The 23,596-nt window shown below is 42.8% G+C and overlaps 1 protein-coding gene across 3 annotated transcripts in view; it reads left to right on the top strand.

The window, feature by feature from the left end:
* The first annotated feature begins 5,277 nt into the window (after positions 1-5,277).
* LOC132380203 (tripartite motif-containing protein 16-like) overlaps positions 5,278-23,596 on the top strand; it is a 51,492-nt gene continuing 33,173 nt past the window's right edge. For 2 of the 3 annotated variants that reach the window (XM_059948903.1, XM_059948902.1), the window contains exon 1: positions 5,278-6,132. In XM_059948903.1, the coding sequence (XP_059804886.1) occupies positions 5,548-6,132 (585 nt within the window). In that variant the 5' untranslated portion in view covers positions 5,278-5,547. The remainder of the gene's footprint in view (positions 6,133-23,596) is intronic. The other variant, XM_059948901.1, reaches the window with a different exon arrangement.

The raw sequence follows: 23,596 nt of genomic DNA, 5'->3' as shown, positions 1-23,596 counted from the left end.
TGAACTTGGCCTTTTTTCCTTGGAGTGACGGAGGATGAGAGGTGACCTGATAGAGGTGTATAAAATAATGAGAGGCATTGATCGTGTGGATAGTCAGAGGCTTTTTCCCAGGGCTGAAATGGCTAGCATAAGAGGACACAGTTTTATGGTGCTTGGAAGTAAGTACAGAAGAGATGTCAGGGGTAAGTTTTTTACGCAGAGAGTGGTGAGTGTGTGGAATGGGCTGCCAGCAATGGTGGTGGAGGCGGATACGATAAGGTCTTTTAAGAAACTCCTGGACAGGTACATGGAGCTCAGAAAAATAGAGGGCTATAGATAACCCTAAGGTAAAGACATGTTTGGCACAGCTTTTTGGGCCAAAGGGCCTGTATTGTCCTGTAGGTTTTCTATGTTTCTATAATCCAGAGGTAACTTCATCTGGGAAGATGAAACAAGAAAATGTCCATTAAATAGCAGGGCACTGAGTGGTATAAAGGAACAGAGAGATAGTCCATCCACAGGTAACAAGTGGGTTCAGTTTTACTAGACGTTCTTAAGTTGGTTTGTCCATATATCAGGGAACACACAAAAATCACTCTATATTAAGCACATCTCCAAGGTATTGTAATCAAAGGTATTACAAAAGCACAAAGGACTGATTTGAAAGAAAAGTACTAAAAATGTATAGAGAGAGAGAGAGAAAGAGAGAGAGAGGAGCTAGGTCTGCTGTTTGTACAATGTTGAGCTGCTGGATTTATTAGTATAGCCATCAGTCAGGTGCCTGTAACCAAGGGATGACATGTTTTTTAAGACAGACAAGTCAATAAGGAGGTTTTAAAGAGATGAGGCATCCTTCCCTTGATTGAACACAAGCAAGGAGATTACATTGAAACTGGATGCAACACTTTTTGGGATACTGTGTGCATTTGTGGTCACCATGTTACAAGAAAGGTGTGATTGCTTTGGAGAGAGTGTAAGGGCAGCTGGCCAGATGTTGCCAGGATGAGAAAGGCTGAGGTTTTCTTTTCAAAACAGAAAGCAGAGTAAGAATTATTTAGAGGTGTTACATAGGAAAGGCCAGAGACTGTAAACGGGAAGAACCATTTCTCTTAGAGCCAGTGGAAATAGGTTTGGAGTAAGCAGCCAAAGGATGAATGGGAAGAGCAGGAGAAACCTTACCTAGAGAGCAGTGGAGTCTGGAGTCATTGTTGGATTGGGGAGATGGATGTGAAGAGCTGTACTCCACAGGAATTCAGATTCAGATCTGGAAGGTTGTATTAGGCTGAATAGCTCTTTCTCAGCTGGCACAAGTGTGATGGGAAGAATGGCCTCTTGCTGTGTGCTCAGTTCTCTCTGAAGACTGACAAGCAACACACTGTGAGGACTACAATGGACAATCTGAGGAAGTTCAGGAGGCTTCAAGGGCAAGAGGCAATGGGAGTCATGGAAGCCTCCTGAATGGAGCTACAGAGGGACTCAATGACTGTTTATTTCATAGGGAATAATTGCAGCCTCCAATCAGGCTGTGACCCTCTTCACACTCTAGTCCTTGTGGTCAAAGGTATTAAGTAGTCTTCTATTACATTTCTTAAAACCAGTAACATTATTACCATTCATGTGGGTCCTGCGACAAAACAATAACCGCAGGGCTTCCTTTCCCAGCCCGGCCCCTTTCCATCTAGTTGCGGAAGAACCACCTACTGTGGTCCTCCCCCACAGAGCCCTTGAGGTACGTAGAACATATTTTAAAAAATATCAAAATAAACGTTATTCTTAATAAAAAATAAGAACAAACTGGGCATTGCTTTTTCACCTTCATAGACAAAAATGCAGGCTCGAGGGGAACAATTACAAGGAGTGTGTGGGTGATGGGCAGGTGGTGAGGGTGGGAAAGGGGAGAAGGGGAAAACATTGTGATGGGGGCCAGCTGGATCAACAGGAGACAGAGAGGGACCAGTTACTGGAAGTTAGAGAAATCCATGTTCATGCCACCATGTTGAAGAATATGAGGTACTCTTTTTTCAGTCTGTGTTTACTCTCATCTTGGCAGTGGGAAAGGTTGAAGACAGACATAGCAGTGTGGGAATTGGGTTTGGAATTAAGCCGCCAAGATACCCAAATAGAGTCTGCAAATTCTCCTCCATCACTTTAAGTTTTCAAAGCTTCCCTGTCTTCTCTATGCCTCCCATAATGTTATACATATCTATCACACTTCCCTTCAGTCTGCACCACCCTAAGCAAAACAAGGCAAGATGGTGGTGTGGCATCAGCATCGAACTTTAAGACAAATGGTCATGAGTTAGTTCAGATCTGGCTTGCTCCTTGCACGCTTTCCACCCGTGCTATGTTAAGCATCAAGCTGGCAACTCAACCTTGTAAAATCCAGTCAAATGCTACGGAAACGGCAAAAGCGCCACCCAATGTGCCATAAGGCACGAAATGGAACAACAAGAACTGTATGCAAAACTCAAGATGTGGCCTGACTAGAGTTTTATAAAGCTGCAACAAAACTTGATGACTTGAACTCAGTTCCTCTGCTAACGAAGGCAAGCACATAATACATCTTCTATCTTAAGTGGAACTCCCTTATTTTACACAGCAACCCTGTAGATTCTAGATGTTTCCACAAGAGGAAGCATCTTTTTCACATCCACCCCGTCACGAAGCCTCAAGACAGTCTATTCTCCACTCACTTTTATGAACTCTGATGGATACATGCACAACCTGTTTGACTTTTCTTCATAAAACAAACTTGCCTATGTGGCTTGTCGAACATAAAAATATTCACAGCATCCTCCCTATTTGCATCTTGCCTTAAAGATGGAGACCAATCCTATTCACGGTAATCCAGCCGTAGTCTCACCAGTGCCCAATATAATATCTGTATTTTCGTGTTCAGATTCCATTTCAATAAATATATTTCTGTTAACTTTCATAGAACATAGAACAGTACAGTACATTACAGGCCCTTTGGCCCACAATGTTGTGCTGACCCTCAAACCCTACCTCCCATATAACCCCCACCTTAAATTCCCCTGTATACCTGTCTAGTAGTCTCTTAAACTTCACTAGTGTATCTGCTTCCACCACTGACTCAGGCAGTGCATTTCACGCACCAACCACTCTCTGCCTTGGAGTTTGTCCTTTCAAAGTGTACCACCTCACACTTCTCTGGGTTGAACTCCATCTGCCACTTCACAGCCCACTTCTGCATCCTATCAATGTCTCTCTGCAATCTTCGACAATCCTCTACACTATCTACAACACCACCAACCTTTGTGGCGTCTGCAAACTTGCCAACCCACCCTTCTACCCCCACATCCAGGTTGTTAATAGAAATCACAAAAAGTAGAGGTCCCAGAACAGATCCTTGTGAGACACCACTAGTCACAACCTTCCAATCTGAATGTATTCCCTCCACCACGACCCTCTGCCTTCTGCAGGCAAGCCAATTCTGAATCCACCTGGCCAAACTTCCCTGGATCCCATGCCTTCTGACTTTCTGAATAAGCCTACCATATGGAACCTTATCAAATGCCTTACTAAATTCCATGTAAATCACATCCACTGCTCTACCCTTACTTATATGCCTGGTCATCTCCTCAAAGAGCTCTATCAGGCTTGTTAGGCTCGATCTGCCCTTCACAAAGCCATGTTGACTGTCCCTGATCAGATCATGATTCTCTAAATACCCATAGATCCTATCTCTAAGAATCTTTTCCAACAGCTTTCCCACCACAGATGTTTCCTTTTTACTTGGCCTACATGTCAGTGTACCCAGATCACTCAACGTTATTGAATTTTGAAGTCTCTCACCATTTAGCTAACATATTTTTATCCCTATCAAAATGGACAATTCCACATTTATCCACAGTTTCCCAGATCTTTGCCTACTTACCTAATCTATCTCTATCCCTTCAAAGCCTCCCCATATCCTCTTTCCAACCACTTCTCCACCTATCCTAGTGTTGTCAGTAAAATTAGCAGTATTACCTTCAGTGCCTTTGCAACAGTTGAGCCCCCACCGTGCAGAATCCTTGTGCTACATCCACTCAACATGTCTTGCCAACCAGAGAAAGAATTGGGTACACCTCCCATTCCCTGTTAGCCAGCCAATTTTTTATCCACACCATTGTTGCTTCCTGACTAAGAACATTTATTTTCTGAAATGACATTCCATGTGGTAGCTTGTTAATCTATGCAAGATCTATGCAATCTCTGCCCTCTTGCTCTCTCTTATCCACGGCAAGTGTTACTTCTTCAAATAATTCAAATAAATTGTTCATTGTTTTACCTTTCACCAAACTAATTTAACCTTACCCAAGTAATTTAAACTTGCGGTAACATCAGCAGCAGCTTCTAATATTCTTTCCCCTCTGACAGGCTAACAGTCTCGGCCTTTCCACCCCTGGCCTCACTCTCCTTTGTGAATACACGAGTCACATTCCCCATTTTCCAATTCCTAAATCTGGTAAATTTGGAAATTTCTGGAATGAAGTATGTGATGCACCATCAATAACTCACACTGAGACATAGGCGAGATATCGGCTTTTATTGACTGGAAGAAGGAACCAGGAGTGAGTGTCTATCATACAAGGTCTTGGAGACTGAGGCCGAGCTTCAGGCCGCAGGTCTCCTTTATACAGGGGCCTGTGGGAGGAGCCACAGGAGCAGTCAGCAGGGGCGTGTCCCGACAGGCACATAGTTCACCACAGTATGTCAATATGCAAAGACTGACACAGACCACAGGCTTTGGCAGTTCGCTCTGAGCTGACTTCCCTGGTGATGGTAATTTTCCAAAATGCTTTTCTCCCCCTCCACTCACCAATTTAAAACTCATTCTTTGATGCTCCCCCGTAGAAAGATGTAGGAATAAGTGTTTCGTTCTCTGTCCATTGGCAGTCGGACCCCTGTCACTGATTTATCGATGGTCTCCTTTTAAACAATGAGTTTACAGTAAAATCAAATCAAATCTCTAGGGGTTCAATTAATTTAACTATTAGTTTCTCCTTTTCAATTCTAAATGCCTTTATTTCCAGCATGTTTGAAGTTCCTCATCAACTGGTGCTTTCTGGACTAGGAGAGGGTTAACAGTTCCAGCCCCAGCAGCATTTGATGGCATTGACCCCTCCCCTGGTTGGCAGCTGAGACCATTTATATTGTGGCATTCTGTGCGTGTGTAAAGAGACTGGGGGAAGAATTCATGCAGTGGTGGAGTCAATTCCCCTTTAAGCTATTGCTGCTGGGATAACAAGCAAGCACAGATGTCATTCCGATAAAACCTAAAGGAATGTTGGTAGCTGGCTTGTGTAACTGAGTAAGTTAAGGGTGGGGCTCCTTGATTATGCTGTAACAAGACTTTTTGTGTAAGATTTAAATATGAAAAGTTAAAACTGAAACTTCTGCTGTTGCAAAAGGTATTGCGTCAATGACATCAGTCTGTGCTACTGGCTTCTAGGTAGATCATTAATGAAGAATTCCCGGAACCGCTCCCAGCTTTTCCTGTCAGTCTTTTGCTTGTCCGGACTGGTGAGGCTTGTTTTGGATTTTCTCTCTTTCCCCTGAGGAATGGCGGTGTCTAAAGTCTCTATTTCCGAAGCCAAACTCTGCTGTGCCATTTGCTTGGACCTCCTCAAGTCTCCTGCCACCATCCCGTGCGGCCACAACTTCTGTATGGAATGCATCGGGAGGTGCTGGCACCAGGATGGGAGATCGGAGACCTTCCGGTGCCCCCAGTGCCGGGAGACATTCAGCTCCAGACCTTCCCTGTCCAAGAACACCATTCTCTGTGAGATCGTGGAGGACTTCACCACCTCGGATTCCTCCTCTGCCTCAAAGGATGCTACTGGCCCTCAGGATGTCCTGTGTGACTTCTGCACTGAGCAGAAGCTGAAGGCAGTCAAGTCATGTGTGGTTTGCATGGCCTCCTTCTGCCAGCTTCACCTCTTGCCCCACGCCAGCAACCCGGTCTTCAAGGACCACCGCATCATCAGTCCCATCAGCGATATCGAGGCCAGGAAGTGCCCAAGCCATCGGAAACCGCTGGAGGTCTTCTGCCGGACTGACCAGACGAGTGTCTGCTGTTTGTGCGCCATCAATGAGCACAGACAACACGAGACAGTGTCCTTGGAGGAGCAAGTCAATGAACTAAAGGTATCAGTTTTAAAGCCTGCTGCATGCGCAGTAGGACAAGTTTGTACACTGGTTTTAAGGAAAGAAAGTAAGTTAACCCTTTGTGACTTAAGAGTTCAAATGTTCCTGTGTGGTGACAGCATTGAAAATATTGCACTAAAGGCATACAGAAAAACAGTTCTAGTTAACCGCAGAGACCAAGAAACCCCATTGTTTTAGCATCATTTGAAAGGTCTCAGCCTAAAACATTGACCGTTTATTTTCTTCCATGGATCTGTTTAATCTGCATTTAGTTTCTCCAGAATTTTGTTTGTGTTGCTATTGATATAAATCTCTGTTATAGTTCTATATCGGGCATACAGCATGGAGAGCTACTTCACCCGAACTCGTCCATGCCTACTGTTTCCTAGTGAGCCGGTCCATCTGCCTGCATTTGACTCATAGCCTCTAAACCCCACCCTTTTCATGTACACTAAATGCCTTTTAACTGTTGCTAACATGACTGCTTCAAGCACTATTTCTGACAGCTGGTTCTAAATACGCACCACACTCTGTGTGAAAAAGCTACACCAGAATCCTTTTTAAATCTCACACCTTTGATCTTAAACCGACCCTAGATACCCCATTGTTTTAGCAGCCACTCCAGAGGCAAAAAGACACGTGCTTTCACCCTGTCTATGCCCCAAATGATCTTATGGACCTACAGTATATCAGGTCACCCTTCAATCTCCTACATTCCAGGGAATAAAGTCCTTATCTCTGCAACCTCGCCTTGTAACACATAAGTCCTGGCAACAACCTGGTAAATCTTTTCTGCAATCTTCCCTGTTTGACAACATCTTTCCTGCAACAGATTGACCAATACTATACGTAATACCTCACATGAGGTGAAGAATTACCAGAACTTTGTCACATACTGGTTAACCCGTAATCAATTACACTTCCTTATTTCAGATTTTCAGACAACGTAATAGCTTTCCCCCTTTTAAAGGCTCATTGTTGATCATTTTTAAAGTGAAGGGCACCTCTATAATCCCCAAGTTTTTAATTGCTAATCAGACTGTCAATGGGAACCAGATATGTCAGATCTAGAATCGCTGGTCTAAGTGTGGTCAGACTTTCTTGGAACTGATTTGTTTTCACAGATGTCCAGAATCACCCTATTATCTGGAGAACTGTGGAAAAATATTGGACTATGGAAGTATGGTATCTGGATCAGCATCACACTGCATGCTCAGGAAAATGTATAAAAGTCAAAGTCAAGCATTAAGATTAGGATGGCTGCCATTGGGAGCTGAACGTCCAATGATATACGGTGTATCAGAAAGATAGGTTAGTAGGCAGAGGGGGTGGTGTGGCCCTGTGTATAAGAAATAATATAAAATCATTAGAAAGGGATGACATAGGATCGGTAAGTGCAGGGTCTCTATGGGTTGAGTTCAGAAATGGCAAGGGTAAAAGGACCCTGATGGCAGTTGTTTACAGATCTCCAAACAGCAGCCGGGATGTGGATTACAAATTACAACAGGAGATAGAAAAGGCGTGTCAGAAGGGCAATGTCATGATAATCGTTGGGGATTTTAACATGAAAGTGGTTTAGGAAAACCAGGCCAATACTGAAGAATGCCTAAGGGATGGCTTTTTCGGACAGCTTGTTGTTGAGCACACTAGCAGATCGGCTGTGATGGTTTGGGTGTTGTGCAATGATCTGGAGGTGATAAGTGAGCTTAAGGTTAAGGAACCTTTCGGGAACAGTGATCACAATATGATCAAGTTCACTTTGAAATTTCAGAAGGTGAAATTAAATTCCAATGTGTTAGTATTTCAGTGGAATAAAGGAAATTACAATGGAATGAGAGGGGAACTGGCCAAGGTTGACTGGAAAGAGACACTAGCAGGAAGGACAGTAGAGCAGCAATGGCTGGAGTTTCTGCAAACAATGAGGGAAGTGCAAGACAGATATATTCCAAATACGAAGAAATTTTCGAATGGAAGAAGGACACTAACATGGCTGACAAGTGAAATCAGAGCCAAAGTAAAAGCAAAAGACAGGGCATACAAGGAAGCCAAAGTCAGTGGGAAGGTACAGGATTGGAAAGCTTATAAAAACTTGCAGAAGGAAACTAAGAAGGTCATTAGGAAGGAAAAGATGAATTATGAAAGGAAGCTGGCGACTAATATCAAAGGAGATACTAAAAGCTTTTCTAAGTATATAAAGGGTAAAAGAGAGTTGAAGGTAGATATAGGCCCACTAGAAAATGACGCTGGAGATATTGTAATGAGAGATGCAGGGATGGCAGAGGAACTGAATGCATATTTTGCATCAGTCTTCACAGTGGAAGACATCTGCAGTATACCGGATATTCAAGAGTGTCAGGGAAGTGAAGTATGTGCAGTGAAAAACTGAGAAGGTGCTCAGGAAGCTTATTGGTCTGAGGGTGGATAAATCTCCTGGACCTGATGGAATGCACCCTTGGGTTCTGAAGGAAGTAGCTGGAGAGATTGTGGAGGCATGAACAATGATCTTTCAAGAATCAATAGATTCTGGCATTGTACCAGATGACTGGAAAATTGCAAATGTTACTCTGCTATTTAAGAAGGGTGGGATCAGTAGAAAGGAAACTATAGAGTTGTTAGGCTGACATCAGTGGTTGGGAAGTTGTTGGAATCGATTGTTAGGGATACACATGACCAGATAGGCCAAAGCCAGCATGGTTTCCTAAAAGGAACATCCTGCCTGACTAACCTACTGCAATTTGTTGAGGCAATTAGAAGCAGGGTAGACAAAAGAGTTGCAGTAGATGTGGTGTACTTGGATTTGACAAGGTGATGCACATGAGGCTGCTTAGCAAGATAGGATCCCATGGAATTCCAGGAAAGTTATTAGCATGGGTGGAGTATTGGCTGATTGGCAGAAAACAGAGAGTGGGAATAAAGGGATCCTATTCTGGCAGTGAAAGTCCACAGGGGTTGGTGTTGGGACCACTGCTTTTTAGGAGGTATGTCAATGATTTGGACTATGGGATTAATGGATTTGTGGCTAAATTTGCCAATGATACAAAGATAGGTGGAAGAGTAGGTAGTGTTGAGGAAACAGAGAGCTTGCAGAGAGATTTAGATAGTTCAGGGGAATGGGCAAAGAAATGGCAAATGAAAGACAATGTTGCAAAGTGTGTGGTCATGCACTTTGGATGGGGAGAGAATTCAAAATGCAGAGATGCAAAGGGACTTGGGAGACCTTGTGCTGGATGCCCTAAAGGTTAACCTCCAGGTTGAGTCGGTGGTGAAAAAGGCAAATTCCATGTTGGCATTCATTTCTAGAGGTATAGAATATAAGAGCAGGGATGTGATATTGAGGCTCTGTAAGACACTCATGAGACAACACTTAGAGTATTGCAGTTTTGGGCTTCTTATTTTAGAAAGGATATACTGACATTGGAGAGAGTTCAGAAAAGATATATGAGAATTTTTCCAGGAATGTGAGGGTTACTGTATGAGGAATATTTGGCAACTCTTGGTTTGTATTCTCTGGAGTTCAGGAGAATGAGGGGGGATCTCATCGAAACATTCCAAATGTTAAAAGGCCTGACAGAATAGATATGACAAATTTATTTCCCGTGGTAGAGGAGTCCAGGACAAGAGGGTACGACCTCAGGATTGAAGGATGTCCATTTAGAACAGAGATGCAGGTAAATTACTTTAATCAGAGTGTGGTAAATCTGTGGAATTTGTTGCCAGGACTGGCTGTGGGAGGCCAAGCCAGGGGGTGCATTTAAGGCAGAGATAGAGATAGATAGGTTCTTGATTAGTCAGGCAATCAAAGGGTATGGGGAGTGTGGGTGACTGGAAGAATTAGATCAGCCCGTGATTGAATGGCAGTGCAGACTCAATGGGCTAAGTGGCCTACTTCTGCTATATCTTATGGTCTTATTAATCAGTGGGCAGTAAGGACAACACCAATAGTTGCAATGCAGGTGGAGTTGGGAGAGACACCTCTGGAACTGAGAAGAACACAGCTTGCGTTAACATTGAGTAAACCCGCAAGAGCCCGGAGAAAATCATCCAACTAAATGGTTTTTAGATCCATGCTGGGTAAAGGAAAGAAAGGAAATGAGAAGCTTTGCATGGACTATGGAAGGAAAAGCAGTAAGGACAGGAATTAGTAATAAGGCAGTGAGCACCATGGTGACTCCATGGCTGCGTGAAGCACCAGAGGTGGATTTTCAATTATTCGAAAGGAGATTCCTGCACATGTTGGTATTAAAGAGGAAGAGCAAGTGGATAAATTCACAAAGGAGGCAAATAGACAAGCAGGTGTGGGCGTTTAAATAATTTACATTAAAGGAGGAATGAAAAACATAACTGAAAGCAAAATTTAAAATAAAAGTGGAGAAAACAATGTGATGAAGAGAGAACAGAAGTATATCTAGAAAGAAGTGGGATGGTCGAAACACAGGAAAGATCAGGAAGAACAAAGGTCTTTGTAATAGAAATAGATTCAAATTTAAATATACAGTATAGGATTTAGATATCGTGACCCACATTGCAGTTCAGAAGGTGGTGGTAATGCACCTTAAAGCTGTTTGCCAACCGCCATAAAACCTCCGAAGAGGAAGGAGATGAACTGTGGAAATTTGGCATGGAGTTAAGCTGGAATCTAACTGAGGGTTAAAGTGGTTTCATGTAGAATAGCAGCAACCTGTGGCTGTGCAGGAACTAATTAAAGGGTTAGTGTGGTTTGTGTAAAGAAGAACAAAATAGTCAGGTTGCAATGACCTTATCTGTGAGCATTTCCAAGAAACCGTGAATGAATGGACATTCATTTTAAATGGGAATGAATTGGACAGTAAATGGAGAGTTAGCAGAGCTATCCAGAAGGCCCAGAACTTCAGTTGTTTATACTTTGCCCAGCAATAAGTAGGATAAGCTGTTGCTGGGCTAGTTTCAAGCATTGGTCCGGTTTTCAACAATGGCCTTGTTGGTAACTAGCAAACAGATGTTGGTTTCTACTAGTAAAAGCAGAGGATGCTGGAAACTCACAGCCAGCTAGTCAGTGTCTGGAGAGAGAATAGAATAACCAGCTAGCCAGTTTATGTCTGTGGAGAGAGAATGGTATACCCAGCTAGCTAGTCAGCATCTATGGAGAGAGAATGGAACACTCAGCTAGCCAGTCAGTGTAAGTAGAGGGAGAATTGAACACCCAGCTATCCAGTCAGCATATGTAGAGAGAGAATAGCAGAGTTAATGTGACAGGGCTGATAATCTTTAATCAAAACTGGCCAGATATGGCATAAACTGGAACAGCCTCAGGGTGAAGCAATGGTTCCCAATCTGGGGTCCATGGACGCCTTGCTTAATGCTGTTGTTTCGTAGCATAACAAATGTTGGCAACCCTTGGAGTAAAGGGACATCCCAAATAACTGTGATGAGGAAAAATTTCTTCAGACAGAGGGTGGTGAACTTCTGGAATTCATTGCCACAGACAGCTGTGGAGGCCAAGTTATTGAGTGTATTTAAGGAAGAGATTAATACATTCTTGATTGGTTCCAGGTTTAAGAGTAACAGGGACAAGGCAGGAGAATGAAACCACTATTGAAGGATGAACAGACTCAATGGGCTGGATGGATAATTCTTCTCCTGTATCTAATGGACCTCTCATTATCTGAAATTGTTGGATCCAATGTTAATTGCTGTAGAATGCAGAAGACAGTTGTGGGTTTGGGGAGGAGTGGGCAGAGCGATTTGGTGGGAGTGGATGGGGTTGATGATTACGTGACGACTATTCTAATTACCAAGAGAGTTCTCCTCTGTGATCCTTACCTCAGTTTACATACCACCGAAGTATGTACAGAGGAGATGTCAGGGGTAAGTTTTTATGCAAAGAGTGGTCAGTGTGTGGAATGAGCTGCCGGTGGCAGTGGTGGAGGCAGAAACGATAGGTCTTTTAGGAGACTCCTGGATAGGTACATGGAGCTTAGAAAAATAGAGGGCTATGGGTAACCCTAGGTAATTTCTAAAGTATTTACATGTTCGGCACAGCTTTGTGGGCTGAAGGGCCTGTATTGTGCTGTAGGCTTTCTATCTTCTAAAGGCAGATGTTAAGCAAGCAATTGATGTAATGAGTGCCATAATCATCAAGCACTAAGCAGTCCACCCTGATGCCTTTCAAATAATTGTCGCAGACTGCAGCCAGGTTTGTTTGAAGAATTCTCGGCTTAACAACTTCTCACCTGCAGCACCAGCGTCCCAGCACACTCCACTACTGTTACACTGTGACTAGGAATGCCTACCATTCCATGCCTAGACTGCTTCATTGTCCTCCTCCTACCTGTATTCAGGCAAAGGCTTCAGAAATAGGACAGCAAAATGATGTTTGCAGGGGGCAAAGGATTGGGATTGCTTTGACTGCTTACAGATACACCACAGTTGTCACTGACTTTATAAGAACAGTCATAGATGGGTGTGTCCCACAAAATCATTCAGTTTTCCCCAACCAGAAGCTCTCCGCAATCTATTAAGGGCCAGATCAGTGGCATTCAGATCTGGTGACCAAGTTAAATACAAGAGGTCCAGGTATGAGGTCCAGGTTTGAAAGGTTGAACAAGTTAGGTCTCTATTCATTGGAGCGTAGAAGGTTGAGGGGGGATTTGATCGAGGTATTTAAAATTTTGAGAGGGATAGATAGAGTTGACGTGAATAGGCTGTTTCCATTGAGAGTAGGGGAGATTCAAATGAGAGGACTTTGAGAGTTAGGGGGCAGAAGTTTAAGGGAAACATGAGGGGGTATTTCTTTACTCAGAGAGTGATAGCTGTGTGGAATGAGCTTCCTGTAGAAGTAGTAGAGACCAGTTCAGTTGTGTCATTTAAGGTAAAATTGGATAGGTATATGGACAGGAAAGGAGTGGAGAGTTATGGGCTGAGTGCGGGTAGGTGGGACTAGGTGAGATTAAGAGTTCGGCATGGACTAGGAGGGCCGAGATGGCCTGTTTCCATGCTGTGATTGTTAAATGGTTATATGGTTATGATCTCCAGAAAGCCATCTCACATGCGAAGTGACAATTCCAGACCAAACGTGAAGGATGCTCAACAGCTGTGGTAGGACTTGAGTATTGTTGTCTCCTGCTAAGTGAAGCCAAGTGACATAGGTGACAGCAAGACTTCACTTGCAGATGAGCTGCCACAACACTCCAGATAAAGCCTCACCGACATTTCATACAGTTGCAACCTACAATCCTAACTCCAGTACTCAATACATTGATTTATGAAGGCCAATGTGTCAAAAACTTTCTTTATGACCTTATCTACCTGTAATGGCACTTTCAAGGAATTATGGATCTGTATTCCCAGATCCTTCTGTTCTACCACACTCCTCTGTGCCCTACTGTTCATCATGTAAAACCTACCCTAACTGATCCTCAGAAAATGCAACACCTCAAACTAGTCTGCATTAAATTCCATCTGTCATTTTTCAACCCATTTTTTCATCTGGTCCAGATCCCACTGCAAGCTTTGATAGTCCTTCTCGCTGTCCACTTTCATCCTAAATCTTGGTGTCATCCGCAAATTTGCTGATCCATTTAACCACATTATCATCCAGATCATTGATATAAACCAACCAACAAAGGACCCAGCACCAATCCCTGCTGCACTCCACCAGTCACAGACCTTGTGTCAGAAAGGCAACCATCTACTACCACTCTCCAGCTTCTCCCACAAAGCCATTGTCTAATCCAATTTACTATTTCATATTCAATGCCAAGTGGCTGAACCTTCTTGACCAATTTCCCGTATAGGACCTTGTCAAAGGCCTCGTAGAAAACATCCACTGCCTTACCTTCATCAACTTTCATGGTGACTTCCTCAAACACTCTATAAGATTAGCTAGTCACAACTTATAATGCACAAAGCCATGTTGACTATCCTTAATAAGTCCATGTCTATCCAATACTTATATACCCAGTTCCTTAGAATACCTTCCAATAACTTGCCAACTGCTGACGTCAGGCTCACCAGCCTATAATTTCCTGGTTTATTGTTAGTGCCTTTTTTAAACCACAGAACAACATTAGTTATCCTCCAATCCTCTGGCACCTCACCCATGGCTAAGAATGTTTTCAATGCCTCTGTAATTTTTGCACTAGCTTCCTACAGGGTCCAAGGGAACCCCTTGTCAGCCCCTGGAGATTTCCTCTGTAATCTGTATAGGGTCCATGATTTCACTGTTATATTGCCTCACATCTACTGACTCTGTGTCTGCCTCACGAGTAAATATTGATGTAAAAGAAACATTTAAGATCTCCCCCATCTTAGCTCCATGAATAGATTACCACTCTGATCTTCCAGAGGACCAATTTTCTCCCTTGCAATCCTTTTGTTCTTAACACATCTATAGAGGCCCTTTAGGATTCTCCTTCTCCTTGTCTGTTAGAGAAACTTCATGTCTTCCTTCTGAAGTTTTCTCTTCAATTTCTTATACTCCTCAAGCACCTCATTTGTTCCTACCTGCCTATACCTGCTATGTACCTCCTTATTTTCTTAACCAGGACCTCAGTATCTCTCAAGAACCAAGGATCCATAAACCTGTTATCCTTGCCTTTTATTCTGAGAGGCACAAACTCTGTACTTTCATAATTTCACTCTTGAAAGCTTCTCACCGAATACACTTTTGCCAGAAAACACCCCGTCCCACACCAAACTTGCCAAATCCTCTCTGATATCATCAAAATTAGCCTTTCTCCAATTTAGAATCTCAACTCGGAACAGACTTTCCCTTTCAGTGGCGCTATGATCATTAGACACAGTGTTGCCCTACATAAACTTGTGTTTCCTGCCCTTTCTCTAATTAGAACTTCTATGTACTGATTAAGGAAACTTTTCTGAACACACCTGACAAACTCTATCCCATCCAGCCCTTTTACAGTACAGTCGGCCCTCCTTATCCGCGAATTCAACCAACTGCGAATCGCGAAAACCCGGAAGTGCTCTTCCAGCACTTGTTCGAGCATGTACAGACTTTTTTTCTTGTCATTATTCCCTAAACAATGCAGTATAACAACCATTTTACATAGCATTTACATTGTATTGGGTATTATTAGTAATCTAGAGATGATTTAAAGTATACGGGAGGATGTGCGTGGGTTATCGTGGATCAGGATAAAAAAAAATTGGAAGTTCTCTTACTAAGTAAGTCGGAACAGGTACATCCGGTATTATTTAGCATCAGTTATTCAAACATTTGCATTTGTATATAGTACATATTTTACCTTTCTATGCATATAAATCACTTACGAATGTAAGTTTCAGTGTAGGACTCGGGAAGTTCCCGAGTTCAATCTAGTGACAGATAGCTATGGAGTGCGCTCTCCACCATGCCGGGTTGGTATGGAGGATCAAAAACCCAAAACCCCAAAACCGAATAATTAAACCACTGCGTTGCTGAGTAATAATTGTAGCTTTCATCAGGGCAGGGACTTTCTCACTTTATCCTTTAAAATTGTTCTGATCGTTGACTGACGTAGCCTAACGCTTTTCCAATGACCAATGGCATTTCACCTCTTTCGGATCCCTTTATTATTTCCACTTTATTTTCAATCGTTATTGTTATCGTGATTATTTTCGTGAACAGAAACAGTGCGGATTCAGATCTCTGCAGCTGGGTTCTAATGTCCACCGCACAGAGACAGGTTAAATAAGGTCTTGGGTTCTGCTGGGTCCTAAGGTCCACCAGATTGATACAGGTTGAATAAGGGGCTTGAGCATCCGCGAATTTTGGTATCCGTGAGGGTTCCCGTAACCAGCCCCTCATAGATAAGGAAGGCATGGGATTCCCAGTCAATACGTGGACACCTATCACAACCATATGTTTCTTGCAACAGACTGCAATCTCTCTGCAAATTTGCACCTCGAAATCCTACGAACTGTTGGGTGGTCTGTAATATAATCCCATTAACATGGACATAAGACATAGGAGCAGAATTAGGCCATCTGGCCCATTGAGTCTGCTCCGCCATTCAATCATGGCTGGTCCTTTTTTTTAAAATCTCCTCCTCAACCCCAGTTGCTAGATTTCTCCTGTAACCTTTGATGCCATATCCAATTAAGAACCTATCAATCTCTGCCTTAAATACACCCAATGATCTGGTCTCCATAGCTGCATATGGCAACAAATTCCACAAATTCACCACCTTTGGCAAAATAACTTTCTTATTTCGAGGAGCTCTCCAGTCTGTCCTGACTAAACACTGCTGTGACATTTTCCCTGAATTGTAATACACCCCTCTCCCTTTAATCCCTCCTGCTCTGTCATGTTTAAAACAACAGAACCCCAGAATATTGAGCTGCCAGTCCTTTCCCTCCTGCAAACAAGTCTCACTAATGGCTATAATGTCATAATTCCACATGCTGATCCATGCCCCTAAGCTCATCTGCTTTTCCTACAATACTCCTTGCATTGAAATATATGTAGCTCAGAACATTTGACCCACTATGCTTAATTTTTGATTCCTGACTTTGTATGTAGGCTTAACAATCTTCCTGCACAACCACACCACTATCTGTTCTGGAACTCTGTTTCTAAAACCCCTGCAGCTCTAGTATAACCCACCACCATGTAGCACTAGCAAACCTTCCTGCTGGGATATTAGTCCCCCTCCAATTGTTCAGGTGCAAACAGTCCCTTTGTACAGGGGATCACTTTCCCTGAAAGAGAACTCAATGATTCAAAAGTTTGAAGCCCTCTGTCCTGCATTATCTCCTTTGTCACAAGTTAATCTGTATAATTTTCCTACAGGTATCAATACAAGATCATAAACTTGGGGGTCTTGTTCTTTAACTTGGCACCTAACTTGTTCGCAGGACCTCATCACCCATTCTACTCATGTCATTGGTACCAACATGGACCATGACCTCTGGCTGCTCACTTTTCCTCTTAGGAATACTGTGCACTCGATCTGAGATGTCCCTGACCCTGGCATCCGGGAGGCAACAAATCATTCAAGAGTCTCATTCTTGTCCACAGAAGCTTCTTTCTATTCTCTTGACCAACAAATCCTCTATCACCACAGTTTGCCCCTTCTCCCCCTCTCCCCTTCCCTTCTGAGCCACCTACCTACAGGAAAGATATAAATAAGATTAAAATAGTTTAAAGAAAATTTACAGGGATGTTGCTGGGATTTGAGAACCCAAGTTATAGGGAAAGGTTGAACAGATTAGGACTTTATTCCATAGAAGATAGAGGATTGAGGGGAAATTGTTAGAGGTACACAAAGTTTTGAGGCTATAGGTGAATTGAATTCACTTTATTTCTTACATCCTTCACATACATGAGTAACAATCTTTACGTTGTGTCTTCCTTTAAATGTGCAATGTGCCAACATAGTAATTTATAATAAATAGAACAGTCAATGTAATATAGAGTACATGAAAGTCAGTGTGAGTTTATCAGTCTGATGGCCTGGTGGAAGAATGAAAGCAGGCTTTTTCCACTAAAATCTTGGGTTAACGGTAGAAGGTGAAATCTTTAATGGCATATTGAGGGGGAACTTCTTCACTTGAAGGGTGGTGAGTGTGTGGAATGAGCTGCTAGTACAACTGCTGGATGCAGAGTTGATTTCAACAGTTAAGAGAAATTTGGACAGATACATGGATGAGAGGGGCAAGGAGGCTATGATTCAGGTGCAGATCAGTGGGATAAGGTGAATTAATGATTCAGCACAGATTAGATGGGCTGAAGGGCTTGTTTCTGCGCTGTAGTGTTCTATAACACATTGACTCTCTGACCCTGTGATTTCAGTCTTTGAGGCTGATGTGAGTGCATCCTTCGGGAGGGTGAATCCATGAAAGCATCCAGTCTTGACGGGGTATCTGGCTGAGTACTAAAGGCCAGTGCTGATCAACTGGTGGGTGTGTTCACAGATATCTTTAGCCTCTTGCTTCAGCAATCTGTAATAATCACCTGCTTCAGTCAGGCTTCAGTGCCAAAGATAAACATGATAACAGGCATCATTGGCTATCGCCCACTAGCTCTTACATCCACTGTGATGAAGTACTTGGAGAGGTTTATGATGGAATGCATCAACTCCTGCCTGAGAAGCAACCTGGATCCACTCTAATTTGCCCACAATTACAAGGTGTCAACAACAGATGCCATTTCATTAGCTCCTCACTCAATCCTGGAACATTTGGACAGTGAAGATTCTCAAAACTAGTCAATAAGTTTCAAGTCTTAGGCCTCAATACCTCTTTCAGCAACTGGATCCTTGATTTCCTCACTTACAGACCCCAGGCAGTTCTGATTGGCAACAATATCTCCTCTGTGATCTCCATCAGCACAGATGCACACAAGTCTGTGTGCTTAGACCCCCTGTTCTGCTAGCTTTACACTTATGACTCTGTGGCTAAGCACAGCTCCAAAGCCATATAAACGTTTCCTTATGACACCACTACCAATTGGCCGAATCAAAGGTGATGACAAATCAGCATATAGGAGGGACATTGAAAATCTGGCTTAGTGGTGCTACAACAAACCCTCATTCAAGATCAGCAAGACCAAGGAACTGACTCTTGTCTTCAAGAGGAGGAATCAGAGATCTATGAGCCACTCGCTTTCGAGGTCCTTATCAAGGTGGAGAGGGTCAGCAATTCTAAATTCCTCAGTGTTATCATTTCAGAGGATCTGTCCTGGATCCAGCATGAAAGTACCTTTATGAAGAAAGCATGACAGCACATCTACTTTTTAGAAGTTTGTGAAGATACGGCAGGACTTTTTAAACTTTGGCAAACTTCTACAGCTTCGTGGTGGAGAATATACTGATTGGTTCCATCACAGCCTGGTAAGGAAGCACCAAAGCCCTTGCACAGAAAGCCCTATAAAAGTAGTGGATACTGCCTAGTCCATCATGGGTAAAGTCCTCCCCTCCATTTAGCATATCTACATCATCAAGGACCTTCACCCCCATCCCACTAGCCAAGCCATACTTTCTTCTCACTGCTATATTGCTATACTTCTATATTCTATATTATATAGCTATATTCTTATTGCTATATTTCTACACTATTATTGCTATATTTCTACACTATTCTTCATTGGTGCAGCTGTAACGAAACCCAGTTTCCCTCAGGATCAATAAAGTATACCTATCTGTCTGTCTGCTGCCATCAGGAAGAAGGTACAGGATCCACAGGACTTACACCACCAGATTCAGGAATAGTTATTACCCCTCAACAATCAGGCTCTTGAACCAGAGGAGATAATGCCACTCATCTTAATTTATCCCAACACTGAACTGTTCCCACAACCTATGGACTCACTTTTCAGGACTCTTCATCTCGTGTTCTTGATATTTTTTGCTTATTTATTCATTATCATTACTTTTATTTCTTTATTTTTCTTTCTTTTTGTACTTGCTCAGTTTGTTGTATTTACACACTGGTTGAACACCCAAGTTGGTTTTTGCACATTAGTTGTTTGTCCGTCCTGTTGGGTGCAGTCTTTCATTGAGTACATTGCGTTCCTTAATTAACTGTGATTAATAAATCTCAGGGTTGTATCTGGTGACATAGATGTACTTTGATAATAAACTTACTTTGAACATCCAACTTTTGAACTTTGTGGTTGAAGTTGGAGGTGGGGAGTTGTAGGATAGAGGAGTAGGTGGGGGCTAAGGTTGGTTGGGATTGGGCTACATGTTAAGGTTGTGAAGATTCTCTGAGTAGGAATTAGGAGATGCAGGATAATTCCCTCAAGAGATACTGGGGTATAAACTGCTAAATTTCACAATCAGAGTTAGAATTAGGTTGAATATCACTGACATATGTTGTGAAATTTTTTGTTTTGAGGCAGCAGTACATTTCAATACATAACTATAAATTAAAATAAACATATGTATTTATAGCATTGGAGAGGGATAGGAACAGACAAATTAGGAAAGCTTTTAATAGGAGTAAGGGGAAATGTGAAGCTGTCAGGTAGGAACTTCACGTACAAAAGCTGGATGAACTCAGCAGGTTGGGCAGCATCTGGGAAGCATAAATTGGGAAATGTATGGCAGAAATGTGGCAAATGTTTGGGGGATATTTGCATGGTGTTCTGCATAGGTACATTCCAATGAGACAGAGAAAGGATGGTAGCGTACAGGAACTGTGGTGTACAAAGGCTGTTGAAAATCTAGTCAAGAAGAAAAGAAAAACTTACAAAAGGTAAATGATAGATAAAAATAGGTAATGATAGAGATCTAGAAGATTATAAGGCTAGCAGGAAGGAGCTTATGAATTAAATTAGGAGAGCCAGAAGGGCCATGAGAAGGCCTTGGTGAGCAGGATTAAGGAAAACCCCAAGGCATTGTACAAGTATGTGAAGACCAAGAGGATAAGACATGAAAGAATAGGACCAATGAAATGTGACAGTTGAAAAGTGTGTATGGAATCAGAGGAAGTAGCAGAGATACTTAATGAAAAGTTTGCTTCAGTATTCACTACAGAAAATGATCCAGGTGATTGTAGTGATGACTTGCAGCAGACTGAAAATCTTGAGCATGTAAATATTAAGAAAGAGGATGTGCTGGAGCTTTTGGAAAGCATCAAGTTGGATAAGTCTCTAGGACTGGATGAGATGTACCTCAGGCTACTGTGGGAGGTGAGGGAGGAGATTGCTGATCCCCTGGCAATGATCTTTGCATCATCAATTGGGATGGGAGAGGTTCCAGAGGATTAGAGGGTTGCAGATGTTGTTCTCTTATTCGAGAAAGGGAGTAGAAATAACCCAGGAAATTATAGACCAACGAGTCTTACTTCAGTGGTTGGCAAGTGGATGGAGAAGATCCTGAGAGGCAGGATTTATGAACATTTGGAGAGGCATAATATGATGAGGAATAGTCAGCATGGCTTTGTGAAAGGCAGGTCATGCCTGATGAGCCTGAGTGAATATTTTGAGGATGTGACTAAACACATGGATGAAGGAAGAACAGTAGATATAGTGTATATGGATTTCAGCAAGGCATTTGATAAGGTATCCCATTCGAGGCCTATTGAGAAAGTAAGGAGGCATGGGATCCAAGGGGACATTGCTTTGTGGAACCAGAACTTGCTTGCTCACAGAAGGCAAAGAGTGGTTGTAGATGGGTCATATTTTGCATGGAGGTCAGTGACCAGTGGGATGCCTCAGGGATCTGTTCTGGGACCCATTCTCTTCGTAATTTTTATAAATGACCTGGATGAGTAAGTGCAGGGATGGGTTAGTAAATTTGCTGATGACACAAAGGTTGGAGGTGTTGTGGATAGTGTGGAGGGCTGTCAGAGGTTACAGTGGGACATTGATAGGATGCAAAACTGGGCTGAGAAGTAGCAGGTGGAGTTCAACCCAGAGAAGTATGAGGTGCTTCATTTTGGTAGGTCAAATATGGCAGAATATACTATTAATGGTAAGACTCTTGGCAGTGTGGAGGATCAGAGGGATCTTGGGGTCAGAGTCCATAGGACACTCAAAGCTGCTATGCAGGTTGACTCTGTGGTTAAGAAGGTATACAGTGCATTGGCCTTCATCAATCGTGGGATTGAGTTTAAGAGCTGAAAGGTAATGTTACAGCTTTATAGGAACCTGGTCAGACCCTACTTGGAGTACTGTGCCCAGTTCTGGTCACCTCACTACAGGAAGTATGTGGAAACTATAGAAAGGGTGAAGAGGAGATTTACAAGGATGTTGCCTGGTTTGGGGAGCATGCCTTATGAGAACAGGTTGAATGAACCCGGCCTTGTGTCCTTGGAGCAGCGGAGGATGAGAGGTGACCTGATAGAGGTGTACAAGATGATGAGAGGCATTGATCGTGTGGATAGTCAGAGGCTTTTTCCCAGTGCTGAGGTGGCTAACACAAGAGGGCACAGTTTTAAGGTGCTTGGAAGTAGGTACAGAGGAGATGTCAGAGGTAAGTTTTTTAAGCAGAGAGGTGAGTCCGTGGAATAGGCTGCCGGCAACAGTGGTGGAGATAGATACAATAGCATCTTTTAAGAGACTTTTGGATAGGTACATGGAGCTTAGAAAAATAGAGGTCTATGGGTAACCCTCGGTAATTTCTAAAGTAAGTACATGTTCAGCATAGCTTTGTGGTCCAAAGGGCCTGTATTGTGCTGCAAGTTTTCTATGTTTCTATATATACAGTGTCTATAAAAAGTATTCACCCCACCCCCCCCCCCCCAACCCTGGAAGTTTTCGTGTTTTATGGTTTTACAACATTGAATCACAATGGATTTAATTTGGCTTTTTTTTGACACTGATCAACAGAAAAAGACTTTCATGTCTATGTGAAACAGATCTCTACGAAGTGATCTAAATTAATTACAAATATAAAACACAAAATAATTGGTTGCATAAGTATTCAGCCATTCAAGTCAGTATTTAGTAGATCCACCTTTGGCAGCAATTACAGCCTTGAGTCTGTGTGGATAGGTCTCTATCAGCTTTGTACATCTGGCCACTGCAATTTTTCCCCATTCTACTTTACAAAACTGCTTAATCTCTGTCAGGTTGCATGGAGATCATGAATGAATAGCCCTTTTCAAGTCCAGCCGCAAATTCTCAATTGGATTGAGGTCTGGACTTTGATTTGGCCACTCCAGGACATGAACTTGGCTGTTTTTAAGTCATTTCTGTGTAACTTCGGTTTTATGCTTAGGGTTATTGTCTTGCTGGAAAACAGAACTTCTCCCAAGTCGCTGTTCTCTTGCAGACTGCAAGTCCAACCGCTGGTGAGTCAGTATCTTGGCAAAACTACACCCTGTAATTTACTGCATTCATTTTACCCTCTACCTTCATAAGCCTGGGCCTGCTGCAGTGCAGCATCCCCACAGCATGATGCAGCCACCACTGTGCTTCATGGTAGAGATGGTAGGGATGATGTGCGGACCTTGGCCTATGTCAAGCATAACGTTTAGTCTGATGGTCAAAAAGCTTAACTTTGGTTTCATCAGACCATAGAAGTTTCTTCCAGCTGACTTTAGAGTCTCCCACATGTCTTCTGCCAAACTCTAGCTGAAATTTCATCTGAGTTTTTTTTTCAACAGTGGCTTTCGCTTTGCCACTCCCCCATAAAGCTGTGACTGGTGAAGCACCCGGGCAACAGTTGTTGTAAGCGCAGTGTCTCCCATCTTAGCCACTGAAGCTTGTAACTCCACCAGAGTTGTCATAGTTCTCTTGGTGGCCTCCCTCATTTGTCCCCTTTTGAGGACGGCCTGGTCTAGGCAGACTTACAGCTGTGCCACATTCTTTCCATTTCTTGATGATTGAGTTAACTGTACTCTAAGAGATATTCAGTGACTTGGAAATTTTCTTGTATCCATCTCCTGGTTTGTTCTTTTCAATAACCTTTTCACAGAGTTCCTTGGTGTGTTCTTTTGTCTTCAGGGTGTAGTTTTTGCCAGGATACTGACTCACCAGCAGTTGGACTTCCCAGATACAGGGGTACTTTCACTATAATCAGTTGTAACACCTTGACTG

This window comes from Hypanus sabinus, chromosome 23 (genome assembly GCF_030144855.1).
Source record: "Hypanus sabinus isolate sHypSab1 chromosome 23, sHypSab1.hap1, whole genome shotgun sequence".
Taxonomy (NCBI): Eukaryota; Metazoa; Chordata; class Chondrichthyes; order Myliobatiformes; family Dasyatidae; genus Hypanus; species Hypanus sabinus.
The sequence above is the reverse complement of the archived record's forward strand: the minus strand, read 5'-3'. Positions and strand labels throughout refer to the sequence as shown.